This window comes from Haplochromis burtoni, unplaced genomic scaffold, assembly GCF_018398535.1.
Source record: "Haplochromis burtoni strain Fernald_Lab_line unplaced genomic scaffold, NCSU_Asbu1 Contig_4, whole genome shotgun sequence".
Classification (NCBI taxonomy): Eukaryota; Metazoa; Chordata; class Actinopteri; order Cichliformes; family Cichlidae; genus Haplochromis; species Haplochromis burtoni.
This window is the reverse complement of record NW_024582365.1, coordinates 2,106,432-2,119,901: the sequence shown is the minus strand read 5'-3', so window position 1 is coordinate 2,119,901 and position 13,470 is coordinate 2,106,432. Positions and strand designations below refer to the sequence as shown.

At 38.1% G+C, this 13,470-nt stretch overlaps 1 protein-coding gene across 5 annotated transcripts in view; it reads right to left on the bottom strand.

Moving 5' to 3' along the window:
• The window catches only part of adgrg4a (adhesion G protein-coupled receptor G4a), an 11,788-nt gene extending 4,184 nt beyond the window's left edge, over positions 1–7,604 (bottom strand). The window contains exons 1-20 of one of the 5 annotated variants that reach the window (XM_042220897.1): positions 7,420–7,604; positions 7,192–7,312; positions 6,337–6,954; positions 5,197–5,294; positions 5,060–5,118; positions 4,790–4,838; positions 4,558–4,595; positions 4,319–4,467; positions 4,056–4,100; positions 3,839–3,910; positions 3,416–3,498; positions 3,258–3,328; positions 3,140–3,167; positions 2,994–3,016; positions 2,707–2,849; positions 2,506–2,635; positions 1,627–1,733; positions 1,319–1,535; positions 1,045–1,210; positions 553–705 (exon numbers count right to left, since the gene is read on the bottom strand). In XM_042220897.1, coding sequence (XP_042076831.1) covers positions 553–705; positions 1,045–1,210; positions 1,319–1,535; positions 1,627–1,733; positions 2,506–2,635; positions 2,707–2,849; positions 2,994–3,016; positions 3,140–3,167; positions 3,258–3,328; positions 3,416–3,498; positions 3,839–3,910; positions 4,056–4,100; positions 4,319–4,467; positions 4,558–4,595; positions 4,790–4,838; positions 5,060–5,118; positions 5,197–5,294; positions 6,337–6,954; positions 7,192–7,267 — 2,325 coding nt within the window. In that variant the 5' untranslated portion in view covers positions 7,268–7,312; positions 7,420–7,604. Of the gene's footprint in view, positions 1–552; positions 706–1,044; positions 1,211–1,318; positions 1,536–1,626; positions 1,734–2,505; positions 2,636–2,706; positions 2,850–2,993; positions 3,017–3,139; positions 3,168–3,257; positions 3,329–3,415; positions 3,499–3,838; positions 3,911–4,055; positions 4,101–4,318; positions 4,468–4,557; positions 4,596–4,789; positions 4,839–5,059; positions 5,119–5,196; positions 5,295–6,336; positions 6,958–7,191; positions 7,345–7,419 lie in introns of all 5 variants that reach the window. The other 4 variants (XM_005913210.3, XM_005913209.3, XM_042220894.1 and 1 more) reach the window with 4 other exon arrangements.
• Between the last annotated feature and the right edge of the window lie 5,866 nt (positions 7,605–13,470).

The window sequence follows — 13,470 nt, the reverse complement described above, 5'->3', positions numbered from 1 at the left end:
GTTCTGTAGAATCAAGCTAAGCCTGCAAAATAAGCTATACTGTAGATTAAACTGATAATGTGTTTGTAGGGTAAACATCAAGTCGAGAACCCGTGGATAAAGTTAGTATGAAAAGTGTAAAAGGGAAATAACTAATCTGACCCTATCCAAAGATAGCAGAATCTAGCTATCTCTCTTATGTGATGGTAAAAACAAAAAGGTTGTCTGGCACCACAGGGGGTCACTGCATCCAGCCAAGAAGTTATGTGGCACTTAATATCCCTGTGAAACCTCAAATTTACCCTATTACAGTAAGCCAGATATATTTTTTTGATTTTCTCTAGTTAGTTACAGTTGTGAGCGGTTGTGTTATGTGTTTTTATGCAACGCTAGGTTTATTTTCTCCTCGCTCCAGCTTTATGGATTTATAGAGATTTCAAAAACAAAGCAACCTTACCAAAGTCGAAGTTGTAAATATTACACCTAATAAACTGTTGATTTTTGAAGAAGAAAGAATAACAAGAACAACAATTAACAAACAATGTAACAAATAGCACGGGAAGAATACAGTACCTGAAAAAGCTCGTGTGTTCCATAAAACTGAAACTGAACACGAGTTGTATTTCTCCCTCCAGTAGGGAAAAAATCATTGAGTGCAGAAGGCAAAGAGATTGTTGCATTTGCTGTGGGATGTGGTTTATTCACAAAGCCCTGGTCGACAAACATCTGAGAAAGAAAAATAAAACAGGGTCACATTGCTGCACAGTGTTTTAAAACTGCCTGTATGGATCATGGAGCTTTTCCTGTTAAAACCCAATCTGCCATGACTGCTTGAGGCCACAATATCTGTTTGCCAGAACAATCACCTGTGTTTTCAAGGGCATTATTGCAACTAAATCTATCCTATAAGCAGTCAGGTGGAAACTGTTTTTGTTTTTCGCATTGAGTTAATACAAATATAGCACTTCATTTACTTTAACATATTTTATAATTTTTGTAATTAAGGGAAATTCCTAATATGTCAAATTCACTTCCCTCTTCATTAGAGCATTTCCAACCTCTCACCTCAGGGCTCTTAGTTGGTGAAACAATTGATGCACCAAAGGTGAGACCACTGAATTCCTCTGGATCCACATTGATCATGGAAAATCCCAGTGGGGGAGCGGTTAAATTAGCAGATTCACCTTGGAATATCATATTATCCGCCATCCTGTCTGTCAGATTGAGGAAACTTTTTGCAAGGAAGAAATTTTTTAGATTAGCATGTAAATAAGAACTGGATTCAGAAATGCACAGCTCATCAAACTTGGGCAGGAGTCACACTTTCATTTTTCCTTACGTGTTTGAAACCGGAGTAACATCAGTGTTGGAAAGCAGAATATCAGAAACAATAGTGACGATGTTGGCTCCAACCGCAGAGTTAACGATGCTTTCATCGACTACTTCACTGAGCTTTTCCACCACAGATTCCAGGTGAGAAGGCGAGAGCTCCGAGCTATTGCCTAACTGAATAACTACAAGGTCCTGAATCACCACCACAACCTCAGCCGCATTACCTGGAAATCATTAACACCAGAGGGTTTTTTGGCTTGTGTTGAAGTTGTGAAGAAATGGGAATAAAAACAGACTGCACGTCGATCCTCTTACCAGGAGTGACAGTGATATTGTTAAGGTCCGATATTGATAGATGTTGGTGGCAGTTCTTCATGTTAGGATCAGCCCATCTGGTTGTGTCAGTTTCAATGTCTAACTTACTAAACAGACCAGAGAATTGAAGGGAGGAGGAAATAATAAAAAGAGAACATCAAACATCTTTATGGTCTGATCTAATTGAAGTTGTTGCACAAAGTCGCACTGTATCTATATCTTGGCTTCTGGAAGAAAAAAGAAAGAAGAAGAAAAAACAACCCTGTCCTGGGCCAATAATGATTTTAATAAACCTTAGCGTAATCTTAATGTTTCACTAAGAGATCATAAAATTGATTACCCCTATTACACAGTCATTTCCGTGTCGTGATAATGCAATCATTGAAGCATAAAAAACTGAGGCTTGTCATTACACTAATAATCAACTTAAAGGAAATTGATTTTTTTTTTTTCAGATTGAGCTGTGGGCTGGCAGGGATCCGTCAGTTTTACGTGTGTGGGGTCAGAATTGCACATGGTGTGGGTGGAGTAGCTGGAACAGGGCGTTATATGAGGAGCTTTCCTCATCTTGCTGAACTGTCTGTGTGCAGTTCTGACAAAGATCACAGAGATCTTAACAAGTTAAAAGAAGATAGAAATAACACCCTATTTTTCCCCATATTTCATTATCAAGATAAATTGATGTTTCATAGCTTGTCTAAAGCGTGTCTCATTGACAAACAAATATTAGCCTACTTTGTTATTATATGGGGGATATTGTGTAATAATCTCTTATATAGCAATAAAGCAGTCTAACAGTCTGATAAACGGTGCTATTAAAGCGCCATTGCCTCTGGTCAAATATTAAATCTGCCGATTAGGAATATGATGATGTCTTACCAGAGTCTGAAAGCTCTCTCTGATGTTGGCGTGATGCATCCCATTACTTGGATTCTTTGTGGAAATGTTTCAGGCCATATGTATTTTCCATAGATTGTGAAGCTAGTGTCTTCTGAACAGTTTTTTGGCACTGAAAAAAAAAATACTGTTAGTCTTCCATAACTTACCTAGGTTTTTGTTTGTACCAGAAATATAGCTCACCTATATGTCTGATCATCACTTCCACAGTTTGGATAATAATGGAGTGATTTTGATACTTTGACACCAAGGCAGCTTGAATTAGGATTTCAATTTCTGCCACAGTGTTTTTGTTGCATTCCTGAACATGGAAGGCACAGTAATATCTGATAATGAAATATGCAGTTGGTAGTTAGAGACACCGATTTTAACAAGTATTTCTGAATTTGAATATAAATGAAGTTGAATTACAGTATTACAGAAAACCAGACATAAATATATTTCTTTCTTCCATATTCATTGTCACTTACTGTTTTGGTTGGTCCTGAGAAATCTAAAGAAAGAAACAGAGACAGCTAAACGTAAATGGAGTCGTTCTTGTCTAATATTAAAATGGATTATACACCACTTTACTTTATAGGCCCTCTCTTGCTTCTATAGTTGAGCGCGTACTCACCATTAAATTGAAATAATGCTCCGTGTTTCTATAAAATATTAGACAGACATATTTGTATGGTGAACATGTTAAAAGGGTCTAAAATGTGCAATAAAAATGAAGTTCTATTGCCACCCACCTGACAGCATTCTCTTTTATGTCAAGATTCAGTACACTCATCGTGTTATTCACCTCTAGCTGCTTTTTCACCTTTTGGCAAAAACAAAAGAAATTTGTTTAAACTGTTTTGTTTTTTTTTCTAAGTATCTTTCAAGTGCAATTATATTAGTGTTTTACCCATTTCTCAATGATATCCTTTGGATCCAAAGGGTTTCCAGTCATATTTAAGACCAAATCAACTCTAAAGAATTGATCTGGTTCTACAGCAGGAGGGAAAACAGTTAAACAGTTAATTCTACAATGTGTTTGAAAAACTGTAACTATTATGATTACTTGTGAAACTAAACTTTAAAAAAACACCTCTTAAACTCTCTCAATACTTTGTTGAAAGAAAGGAATTTAATCTGTGGGAATCTACATGAACATTGATGTGAACATTTTATTGTTTAACAGGGTCCTTGTGCAGATCGCCCATCATCTGATTTCATTCAGTGATTTATTTGAATGGACATTTTGTGATATAACAAAGTAAACAGTTGAACCTGAAGAAACAAATCGAATTCATAAATGTGATTTATGTGAGTCGTGCAGTGAACTGACCAGCAGTGTCATTGACATGCAAAGGCTCTCTGGTCGTTGGATGAACTGATGGACTGAGAGTTGGCGTTGTCTCTGCAAATTTAAGTGACATGTTTATAACAAAGCTTGTGGGGAATGTCTTGCAGACTTTGCTTCACATGACAAAACATATTTCCTGCAATCGATTTAGACAATGCACTTCTAATTGTTATATTTTTACAGGCAGGTGTATCGATACCGGAGCTGACAGTTGGTGCAGGTTCTGTCGAATTGGAGAATTGCTCTGAAAGGAAAAAGAAAGAAAGCTTTAAGTACAATTAGATGTATTTAGAATTGCAGGAATGTGCACTGGTTCTAATTATGCCTGTGGGTGTGAAATATAAACACGTGGAAAGTTCATACATTATTATATTTTAGGCTAATCCAGTAGTGCACTAAAGTACAAAAGAAGGTTATTTTATATGCATGTGTGTGTGAGCGAACTATGCAGAGTATACTCACCTACAGGAAGTACAACAATGTTGTTGCCCTGAACTGACAGATTGAGGAAGTTTAAAGGGGAGCGCAAACTAAGCAATGCTGTAATCTCTGTCTGAACCACTTCAACATCAGCAGGAGGATTCACATGTATGTGCACTTCACAGCTGAAGCTAGAAATAAATCCAAAATACATGAGCTTGTTTGCAGCCGTGTAATTTGTGATTCTCTCTTGTTTTTTCTAGGTTTTTATTAAATCTTACCAGCTGTCACAGATTGTGTTTGATAACAGTTCCAATTCCTGAAAATAACAGAAATTTTTCAGAACTTTAGTGGAAAGTTATGTGGTTTCATTTGCTTATTTGTCTCATGACAGATATCAGGGTTTGTGTAGGACGATTGCTTCCTTAGAAAAATAAAGACTTTCATTTATTCATTAATTAGTTTATTTTTGGAGAACATTACTGATTCTTTCCACTGAAAATCAAATTGTACCTGGTCTTTGTCTAGAGTAGCAGAATCATTAACTATGGGGCAGCTACTGCTGGATGGGAACAGAGAGAACAGAAATTAGAGGCAGGAGAGTCAAGAACAGCTGTTATAATTAGCAAACATTTAGAATGAAAGCATTTCTATTATTAAACTAAAGGGCCATGCTCAAACACAAATTTGAGATACTTGTATGTCATTTATTTATTTAGTAGTTTTGCGTTCTGCGTTTTTAGGTGTACTGAGAGAAAGATTAGCTTTGAAAAAACATCTTACCAAGGGGATGACACTAAGATGCTATGGATAGATGTGTTTTTGTGGAAAATGCTTTCCAACTGGTAAAAGAGGACAGAGACAGTCAATTACTGTGATAGACAAATCTGGGTATTTGCATTCAGGCAAGTTTTTCTTACCCAGATTTTAGAGATTTCCTCCAGTGACAACAAAAGCTTTCCCGGGTTTAACGTGTTAAATATGCACGTCTCCATTTTGACTGTGTAGAATGACCATGCTAAAAAAATATAGAAAGAAGAACAAATGAACTGTTATTATCTTAAATAGTTTACTAACTGCAATATTATCCCCCCTCTCATTTAAATAATACATCATTTTTAATGTAGCGTTATGTAAGTTAGTTTAAGACTTATCAAAACATTTCAACAATATCAGAATCTTAGGACAAAACATTTTTAATAAGTTCAAACTGTGATTAACTTTGTCATGAGCAATCTCACAATGCCTTGTGGATAATTTTCTGTTTACTAAACTTTATTTAAAATATCCAACATTTGGAATATCATCCACCCATTTTCATATTTGCTATAAGGACTCAGCCTAGCCCAGCAGATTTTGAGTGAGAGCGGAGGTACATCCTGCACACGATGCTATCACAAGTCTAACATAGAGCGACGGACAAAGATTTGAGCTCACATTCACCAATAGCCATTTTAAAATTAACCCAACATGCATGTCTTTGGAATGTGAGAGGAAGCCAGAGCACCTGGAAAGAACCCATGCAGGCTTAGGAAAACAAACAAACTCCACAGAGACTAATCTTTAACAGGCCAGCAGGTGAAAAACTGGAATTTTTATCTTGTAAGGTGAAAAGTCCCAGAATAAATAAATGCCATCTTTGACATTTCAGCCTAAGACACCAAAACCGACTGAGGACCATGAATGCATCATCAAGGCTATCTGAACCCCACTCTAAGAGTTTACAGATGGGCAGACTGATATATTTTCCCATAATGTCTTGCTCCAAAATCTCCACAACACAACAGCTCAAAGTGCTGCATATGAAATAATGTAAAACACACAGAGGAAAGTTTCCCAAAAAATATTTTATCATCTGAAGACTGAAAATATCTTAAGAAAGTTACACTGAGAAAACATTATCTTTAAACTTGTGAGTCATGTTTCATAAGAATATATTTCAGAATATGAATTTTAGGCTTGCTTATGTTGCTGGGAAGTTCCCTATTAGCTAGAAAACTGTGCATAGTCCAAACTAGATGACTGTGAAATGCAAAAATAAAAGCCCATAATGTATTTACCACAGTGTAGGTTGATGCTGGGCTCAGGAGGGCAGCTATAGGTCCACTGCTTTAGGTCCCAGCTCACCAAATCCCCATCTGTACAGTTCAGGTTTTTCAGTTCTTCAAGGCTCCATTCTCTGGCCCACATCCGAAACAGAGCTATCTCACCTACCAAGTTAGTGCCAGTCTCCGGTTGGATTTCACCATTTGCGTTTACATAATGAGACACACCAAGAGTGAGAGTGCCGTTTTTGGACAGTTGCTGGCTTGTTGTTAGACATATTTCAATCAGAAAGGTACTGTTGATGGAGATCCTTAGTCGCTGAGCTTGCCCCGACCAGGTAAGACAGACAGAGTGCCACTCATTCACTGTAAGGTTATTTTCATATTGCCACTCATGTCCGAACAACTTTACGAATAGTTTTCCATTTTTGCCTCCAAGACCCAGCTCCGTCTGTCTGTTTCCTGGAGCTTTGTATTCAAAACCTGTCCAGTCTGCTGAAATGGTGCGACGTAAACTCATGCACACACTGAGCTCCCTGAGGGCTGGTACCGGAACCCCCGAGTGTAACTGCCACAAACACGGTTGGACTTGAAACACCAGCTTCTTACCCCACAGGCTGGTACTAGCAAAGGCTGCTGAGATTAAAACATGGGAAGAAATTACAGAGATGGAAAAAAATATAAAAAGACAGAATACAGAAGATATATAGTAAATTAAATCCCCCCCCCCTAATCACTCACAGTTCATTTTTATTTAAGTTTAAATATCAACTTTCCCAAAAGACGAAATACATTTTTTAATTATGTTGTTTATACACATATTATTTTATGACACAATATACAATATTTTGAATATTTTTTTTCTCTTACTTGAACCCAGAGGACAAGCTGACATAAATATACAGAAACAGGTGGCCAGAGAAGACAGACTTTTGATTGAGTTCATGGCAGCAGACGAAAACGGTTTCTGTGCGAGTCAAGTGGTCATCTGCTGAAGGTCGACAGTAACATTCATTCATTCACCTTTAAAAAAAAAAACTCCCAAAATAAACAAAACAAATCCTACCAATAAACATACATGTGTGACGGAAAACTTACCATGGTCTCCTTGACGTGGTTGGAACCTAAAGATGAACTAGTTTTAAGCAAGCAGAGCCCTCAGACTGCTGGGCAACGTCACTTTTGACTCCATTAGACCTCCACACCCAATTCCCCGTATTTCGCCGAGTTACTCATTAATCGCAGGCAATAAACATGACTACCAAACAAAGCAATTTAAAACCCATGCCCACATGAAACGTGTGCAAAATAAGTGTTTTTTCTAAGCACATTTATTTCCCTTTTGTTCGATATGAGCACGGAGTTTAAGTGATATGCTGACAAAACTCAGAGGTCAAAAAGAAAGTCAGGAACAGTTTTCATTTAACATTCTTGTTTTGTGTGAACGTGCTGAGGAGATTCCTTCTGTCTAAATACATAATACTTTTATTTTAAGGGTTCCTTCATAAACTGATTTCCACATGTGAGTGAATACTTCTGTGAACTGTTCTGATGGATACGGAGACTGTGTTTCTAACGCAGGAGATTTGTTTTATAGACACAAAACATATTGTTGTCATTTTTAATTTCTTGTACAACCAGAATATTTCCAGGTTAATTATGTGAGTATGTTCGTGTGTGTATCTGTGTGCCTGTGCATAAATGCGTGTTTGATGTTATTGTACGTGTACTTTACAATTCTCTTCTAGTGATAACTCTTCAAACAAACCTAATTAGCTTTTCTGTGTGACACGTGCTCAGGCAGACACACGTGAAGTTCACAGTACAGCTTTCCTTTAAGCCTAAACAATTTAAATAATCTGTATATGTCAATATTGTCTTTTTTTTCCATGAATGATCATATTTTTTTATTCCATAATATCCTGCCATGCCGGTGAAACTGCTTGAACAAGAATGGACTTTAAATTGATGGCATTGCGTGTGCGTGTGTGTTCATACTGCCACCAAGTGGTCAAAAACTGTATCACTATTACATAGTTTGATATGACTTATTAGTAATCCTTGCATAATTCACAACCTAAGTCTTACCTTCTGCACGATGGGTGCGGTAGTAATATTCAAGATTTCATTCCAGCCTGGAAACTCTTTCAAACAAAAACAATACCTTTCTTTTAAATGTCTCTTAACAAAGGTCTTATTCATTCATTTTAATTCCCCTCCCTCCTCTTACCCTCCAGACAAGCCAAGTGGGTTCCCCAGAGGGAATTTAAGAAGGCAAGATGTGACGTCAGGTGTTCAGGTGAGGGGCTTCTATTCACTGGTCAGGTTTGGAAGCTCTCCTGCGTCACGAGTGATGTAAAATGACGGGGATTCCCAAACATCTTTTCCAAACATATCCTATGCTGAGCTGAGGGGAAACTTACTGAGAGACAGACCACAGCCTTGCTTATACCATCTTTAAATAAGTGATTATTCTACCAGAGATATATAGCCTGAACCTTACTGATCACTTGAAGTAAGTTTTTATATCTTATAATTATTGACTGACATTGTCCTTATATTGTAAGTTATGCACTTTAGATTCTAACAGTCAGAAAACCATATACTTCTTATGGCTGAGATTTTTGTGTATCAGGAAGGTGCTTAACAGAGAAGATCATGGACATTTGCCTGGTTGAGGCTTGTTTCTATGCTGTTCTGCTCTTGGTAAGTCTGATATTTTTCCTTTAAGAGGTTTCTCAACTTTAACACTTTAATCCTCCTTCTATATTCTGTGATAAGAAACGAATTTATAGAATTCTAATGAGGTTAAAAGTCAATATTTTGTATGACTGGCTTTATTCTTCAGCACAGTCTAAACTCTCAAGCTTTCTTGTAATTCCCTTTTAGTAGACTTTAAGAATACTTCTCCAGGCTGCTTGAAGCTCTTTTTATTGTACTTGATCTTTATTCCATTCTCTGTCAAGATTATCCCACATTGTTTCTATAGGTAGTTTTTTTAGGCCTGTCATTTCTTCTTTGTTTTTGCCCTCCATTTGTCCTGTCCCTCAAATTTGCAAAGTTTTTGATTAACAGCTCTTTGGCAATCATCTGGTTGGTGCAAAAATACTAATACTTGACACATGAGACACTGAGGGACAAAACAGATTAGACTAGGAGAGGAAACACAAAAGGGAATTGACTAAATACTGCTTAAGAGACCCAACCCAAACCTTGGATATAGGATGTGACAAAATACAAACAGATACAGAAGATACTCACTGGCAACAACAAAAATATAAACAATACGACTTTTGTTGTATTGTTTCAAGAGAAACAATGAACAAAACCAAAAGGAGCCATGAACCTATAAAAAATCTCAAAATCCTACAAGAGCTGGACTCAAAATGAGTGAAAAGCACCTATTGCCAAAAGTCCTCCAGAAACAAGGAGACTTGTTTCTCAAGACCATTTCTTTTGCTTATTGGGACATCTGGACCTGTGGAGTCATTTAGTCCTGAAAGTGCTAGGTTTTATAGAAAAACAAGTGCAAAATGCTTACAGTACATATTAACTTCTTCACATTTTCCTTCTGTATTCTAACAGTATGCCGTTACTTTTGTAAAGCCTCTAAGCTCTTTCACTACTCACAATTTTAAATATGTGTTTCTTCAGGTTTGCCGTGGGCTCGTGCAGTCTGAGCCCATCTGTGATCAGACAGAGTTCTTACACCCTAACGGCACTTGTGTTGCATGCCCTGCATGTGTGCCTGGAGAAGAGCTCTCAGAGGTAGCACACACACTCCTGTTTAAGCTACTGCTTGTTTTCTAGATGTGCTACTTCACTCCAGGTCTATAACACATGTGATTTTCAGGACTGTGGTTTTGGAGATGGTGGGGAAGGCGTCTGTATTCCATGTGAAGAAAGAAAGTTCAGTACAGAAACAGGTGTGACTCCCTGCAGAACATGCACCCAGTGCAGCCTGCTGAACCGCCTTGAGGAGACGGCATGCTCACCTACCAGTGACAGCCTGTGTGGACACTGCCTCCCGGGGTGAATTATTCGCACAGTACCAAAATAAACATAAGTCAAATTAGATATTGTGTTAAGCATATCATTGGGTTGTTTGTGCAGGTATTATGAACTCAGGAGCATGACTGGGGAAGTGGAGCTGCTGTGCTTAGCTTGTTATAGTCATGACACAATCCATACAGAGTGTTTGCTATTGACATCGAAAGGTTTTAAAGCAGGTAAGGTCCCGAAACAGATAGCATAGCAGTATATGTTAACAGTTTTGTTGAGTGGTGATTGTTCAGAGATATGGTTAAGGAAAGGTTATCTGTGGTTCTTTTACAGAGAGCACCACCAACTCACCTAAAGAACATTTCAGAGACCCAGAAGAGAAGAGTGAGTTACTTCATATCATGAACAACTTTTTTTATTAGTCTTGTAGTCACTTTTACCTGACTGCCTTTTCCCCCCCTAAGGAGTCAAAGAAGAAACGTTTTCAGTGGTCCTGATTGTTTCAGCAACAGCTTCCTTGATTTTCCTTCTTGCTTTGCTTCTTTGGGTTTTACACCTGACTGCTGAAAAATTCAGTAAGCCAGATCATGTTTCGGGTTTCTGCTACTTCTCCCCACCTATCTCTTGTTTACTCAACTAACAGGGGATCGTATGCACTTGTTGCAATTTTTAGAGCAAGTTCCTGTATACGCTTCCAAGCCTGAAGGAATGTTATCTGCTGCCGACCTTCAGCACACACCTTTGTTCACCCATACAGACAGAGCAGCACAGCCAGAAGAGGCGCCCTCACAGATAGTTTCAGCTGAAACTCCAACAAGGTGCTTTGTGAATATTATAACATCCATGCCTTTCATTTATCTGTATCAGTCCAGATATAATCATTGTTGTCATTGTTTATTATAAACCTAGAGGTCTGTACTCTGTGAGCCGTGAGAATGGGGTGCATCCTACTTCTATTGTGATTAATGTCACCACCAACATCAAGCCTTCCAGTCAGAATACAGACAGTATTACACAGGAGGAACAACAAAGCCTCATCACACAGGAGGTACAGTTTATACCTATAGCTATATCACTATCACACCTGGAGTCCACCTTTAGCAATGCCAAACTATAGGAACTTGAAATGTAGGAAGTTATATACTATATATTTTATGTATATTTCATGTACAAAATCATTTTTTTTGTTTAGTTTAGTTTAGTTTAGTTTAGTTTTTTGATAGTCAAAGTGTTATCTAACCATGAAGAAAACTTTGGTTTTGTTTCCTGATTTACTGAGATTTATGCCACGGGGACTTCTTTCTTCTTCCAAGAAATAAAGAACAAGACACAGAAAATTACTTACCAGAAATGACTTTTTTTTCTTTTCTGGAACCAAAGTCTAAGATACTGCCAACAATTTCCCAGAAGATTAAAAAAAATGCTTTTAAAATAAAATATTCCAAATAGTAATGATAGCAGGTTAATGAGCAGATCAGGACTCATTAACAGAGAATCACAGCTTTGTGTATGTATAATACCACTGCATGATATATGCAAGAGAAACACAGTATAATGACACATACAGTAATGAAGACTGACACTGTCAGTTAATCACTTTGAGATTAAAGTTTGATTGAATTCAGTATATTGACTCAGAATCTCACAATCCAAATGATTTAATTTATAACGATGTAAAACAGAAAAACACAAACATCTGGCTAACACTTTATTTTTTTTCTTACTTGATAATGACAACACAGATTGATGCTCCTTTTTTATTCATTCAAAACATTTCAGTAATAAAACAGAGTTATATGTCAATGTATTTCACACATGTATAAATTGGGTGACTATCATATTACTTCTTTTCTACTCTGTCGCTTTTATTATGTCACTATCAGATGGAACGACAATTGCAGGACATATGGGAGATCGCTGAAGGTATGTACGTCCCAAACCAGCCATTACAGCTGCATATATATATTTTATATATTTTATTTTATTTGTTTATTTTTTAATTCCCTGTTGTTCCTGGGATCTGCTGGAGCAGTTACTGCACTGAGTGCTCCGATTACCACTTCACCCCCCACATCTTCTTGAATTCTTCTCTCAGCTCTTAGGGTTTTTTAAACCTCTCGTGTTCCTTCTTCCTGATGTTGCTATCATTCAGTATAGCTACATCTATTACTGTGGACATCTTCCTCTGTTTGTCCACCATTACTGTGTCTGGACAGTTAGCCATCACCAGTTTCTCCATCTATATCTGGAAGTCCCACAGGATCTTAGCTTGGACATTCGCGACCACCCAAGGGTGTGTGTCCCATTTTGACCTTGGGACTTAAAGGCCATACTCGGCACAGATGTTTCTGTATACTATGCCAGCCACTTGGTTATGGCGTTCCATGAATGCCATGCCTGTTAGCATCTTGCACCCTGCTGTTATGTAATGGATTGTCTCTAAGCAAAAGGAAGGCTGCTGAGGACTGGTGAGTGTCAGAACCACTGTCCAGGATGAGACAACAAACATCCATGAGTCCATCAGGAAGATGGCCACAACCAACAGGATACTTAGTGAATACCTCAGGCAGCAGAAACCTGAGAAATCAGAAGAGAAAGGAGAAGAACCATAGTGGAAAGACAGGGCCCTGCACTGTACGTACCACCGGCAGATAGAGGAAGTGGCTGACATCCAGAAATCGTACCAGTAACTGGACAAAGCTGGACTGAAAGACAGCATAGAGACACTAATCATGGCAGCAAAGGAACAAGCTCTCAGCAAAACATCCAAAAAGGCTAGGGTCTATCACACCAGGCAAGACTCCAGATGAAGGCTGTGTAAAGATGCCCCTGAGACAATCAAGAGAAGATGTGGAGGGTGATGGCAACAATGGCCCCAGTGGTAATCGGAGCACTTGTTGCAGTGACTCCCAAGCAAGGCAAGTGGCTTTAGCACATCCAGGGAACAACAACTGAGATCTCTGTCCAGAAGAACACAGTCCTAGGAACAGCAAAGATACTGCACAGGACACTCAAGCTCCCAGGTCTCAGGACCTGAGCTTGAAGGCTAAAGACTGCTGCAGGGTCAAGAGGGGGATGTATATATGTATTTGAAAAAGGGTCCTTTTTTTAAAGTTTTTAAAGTTTTCTATCAGGATGAGTTCAGTA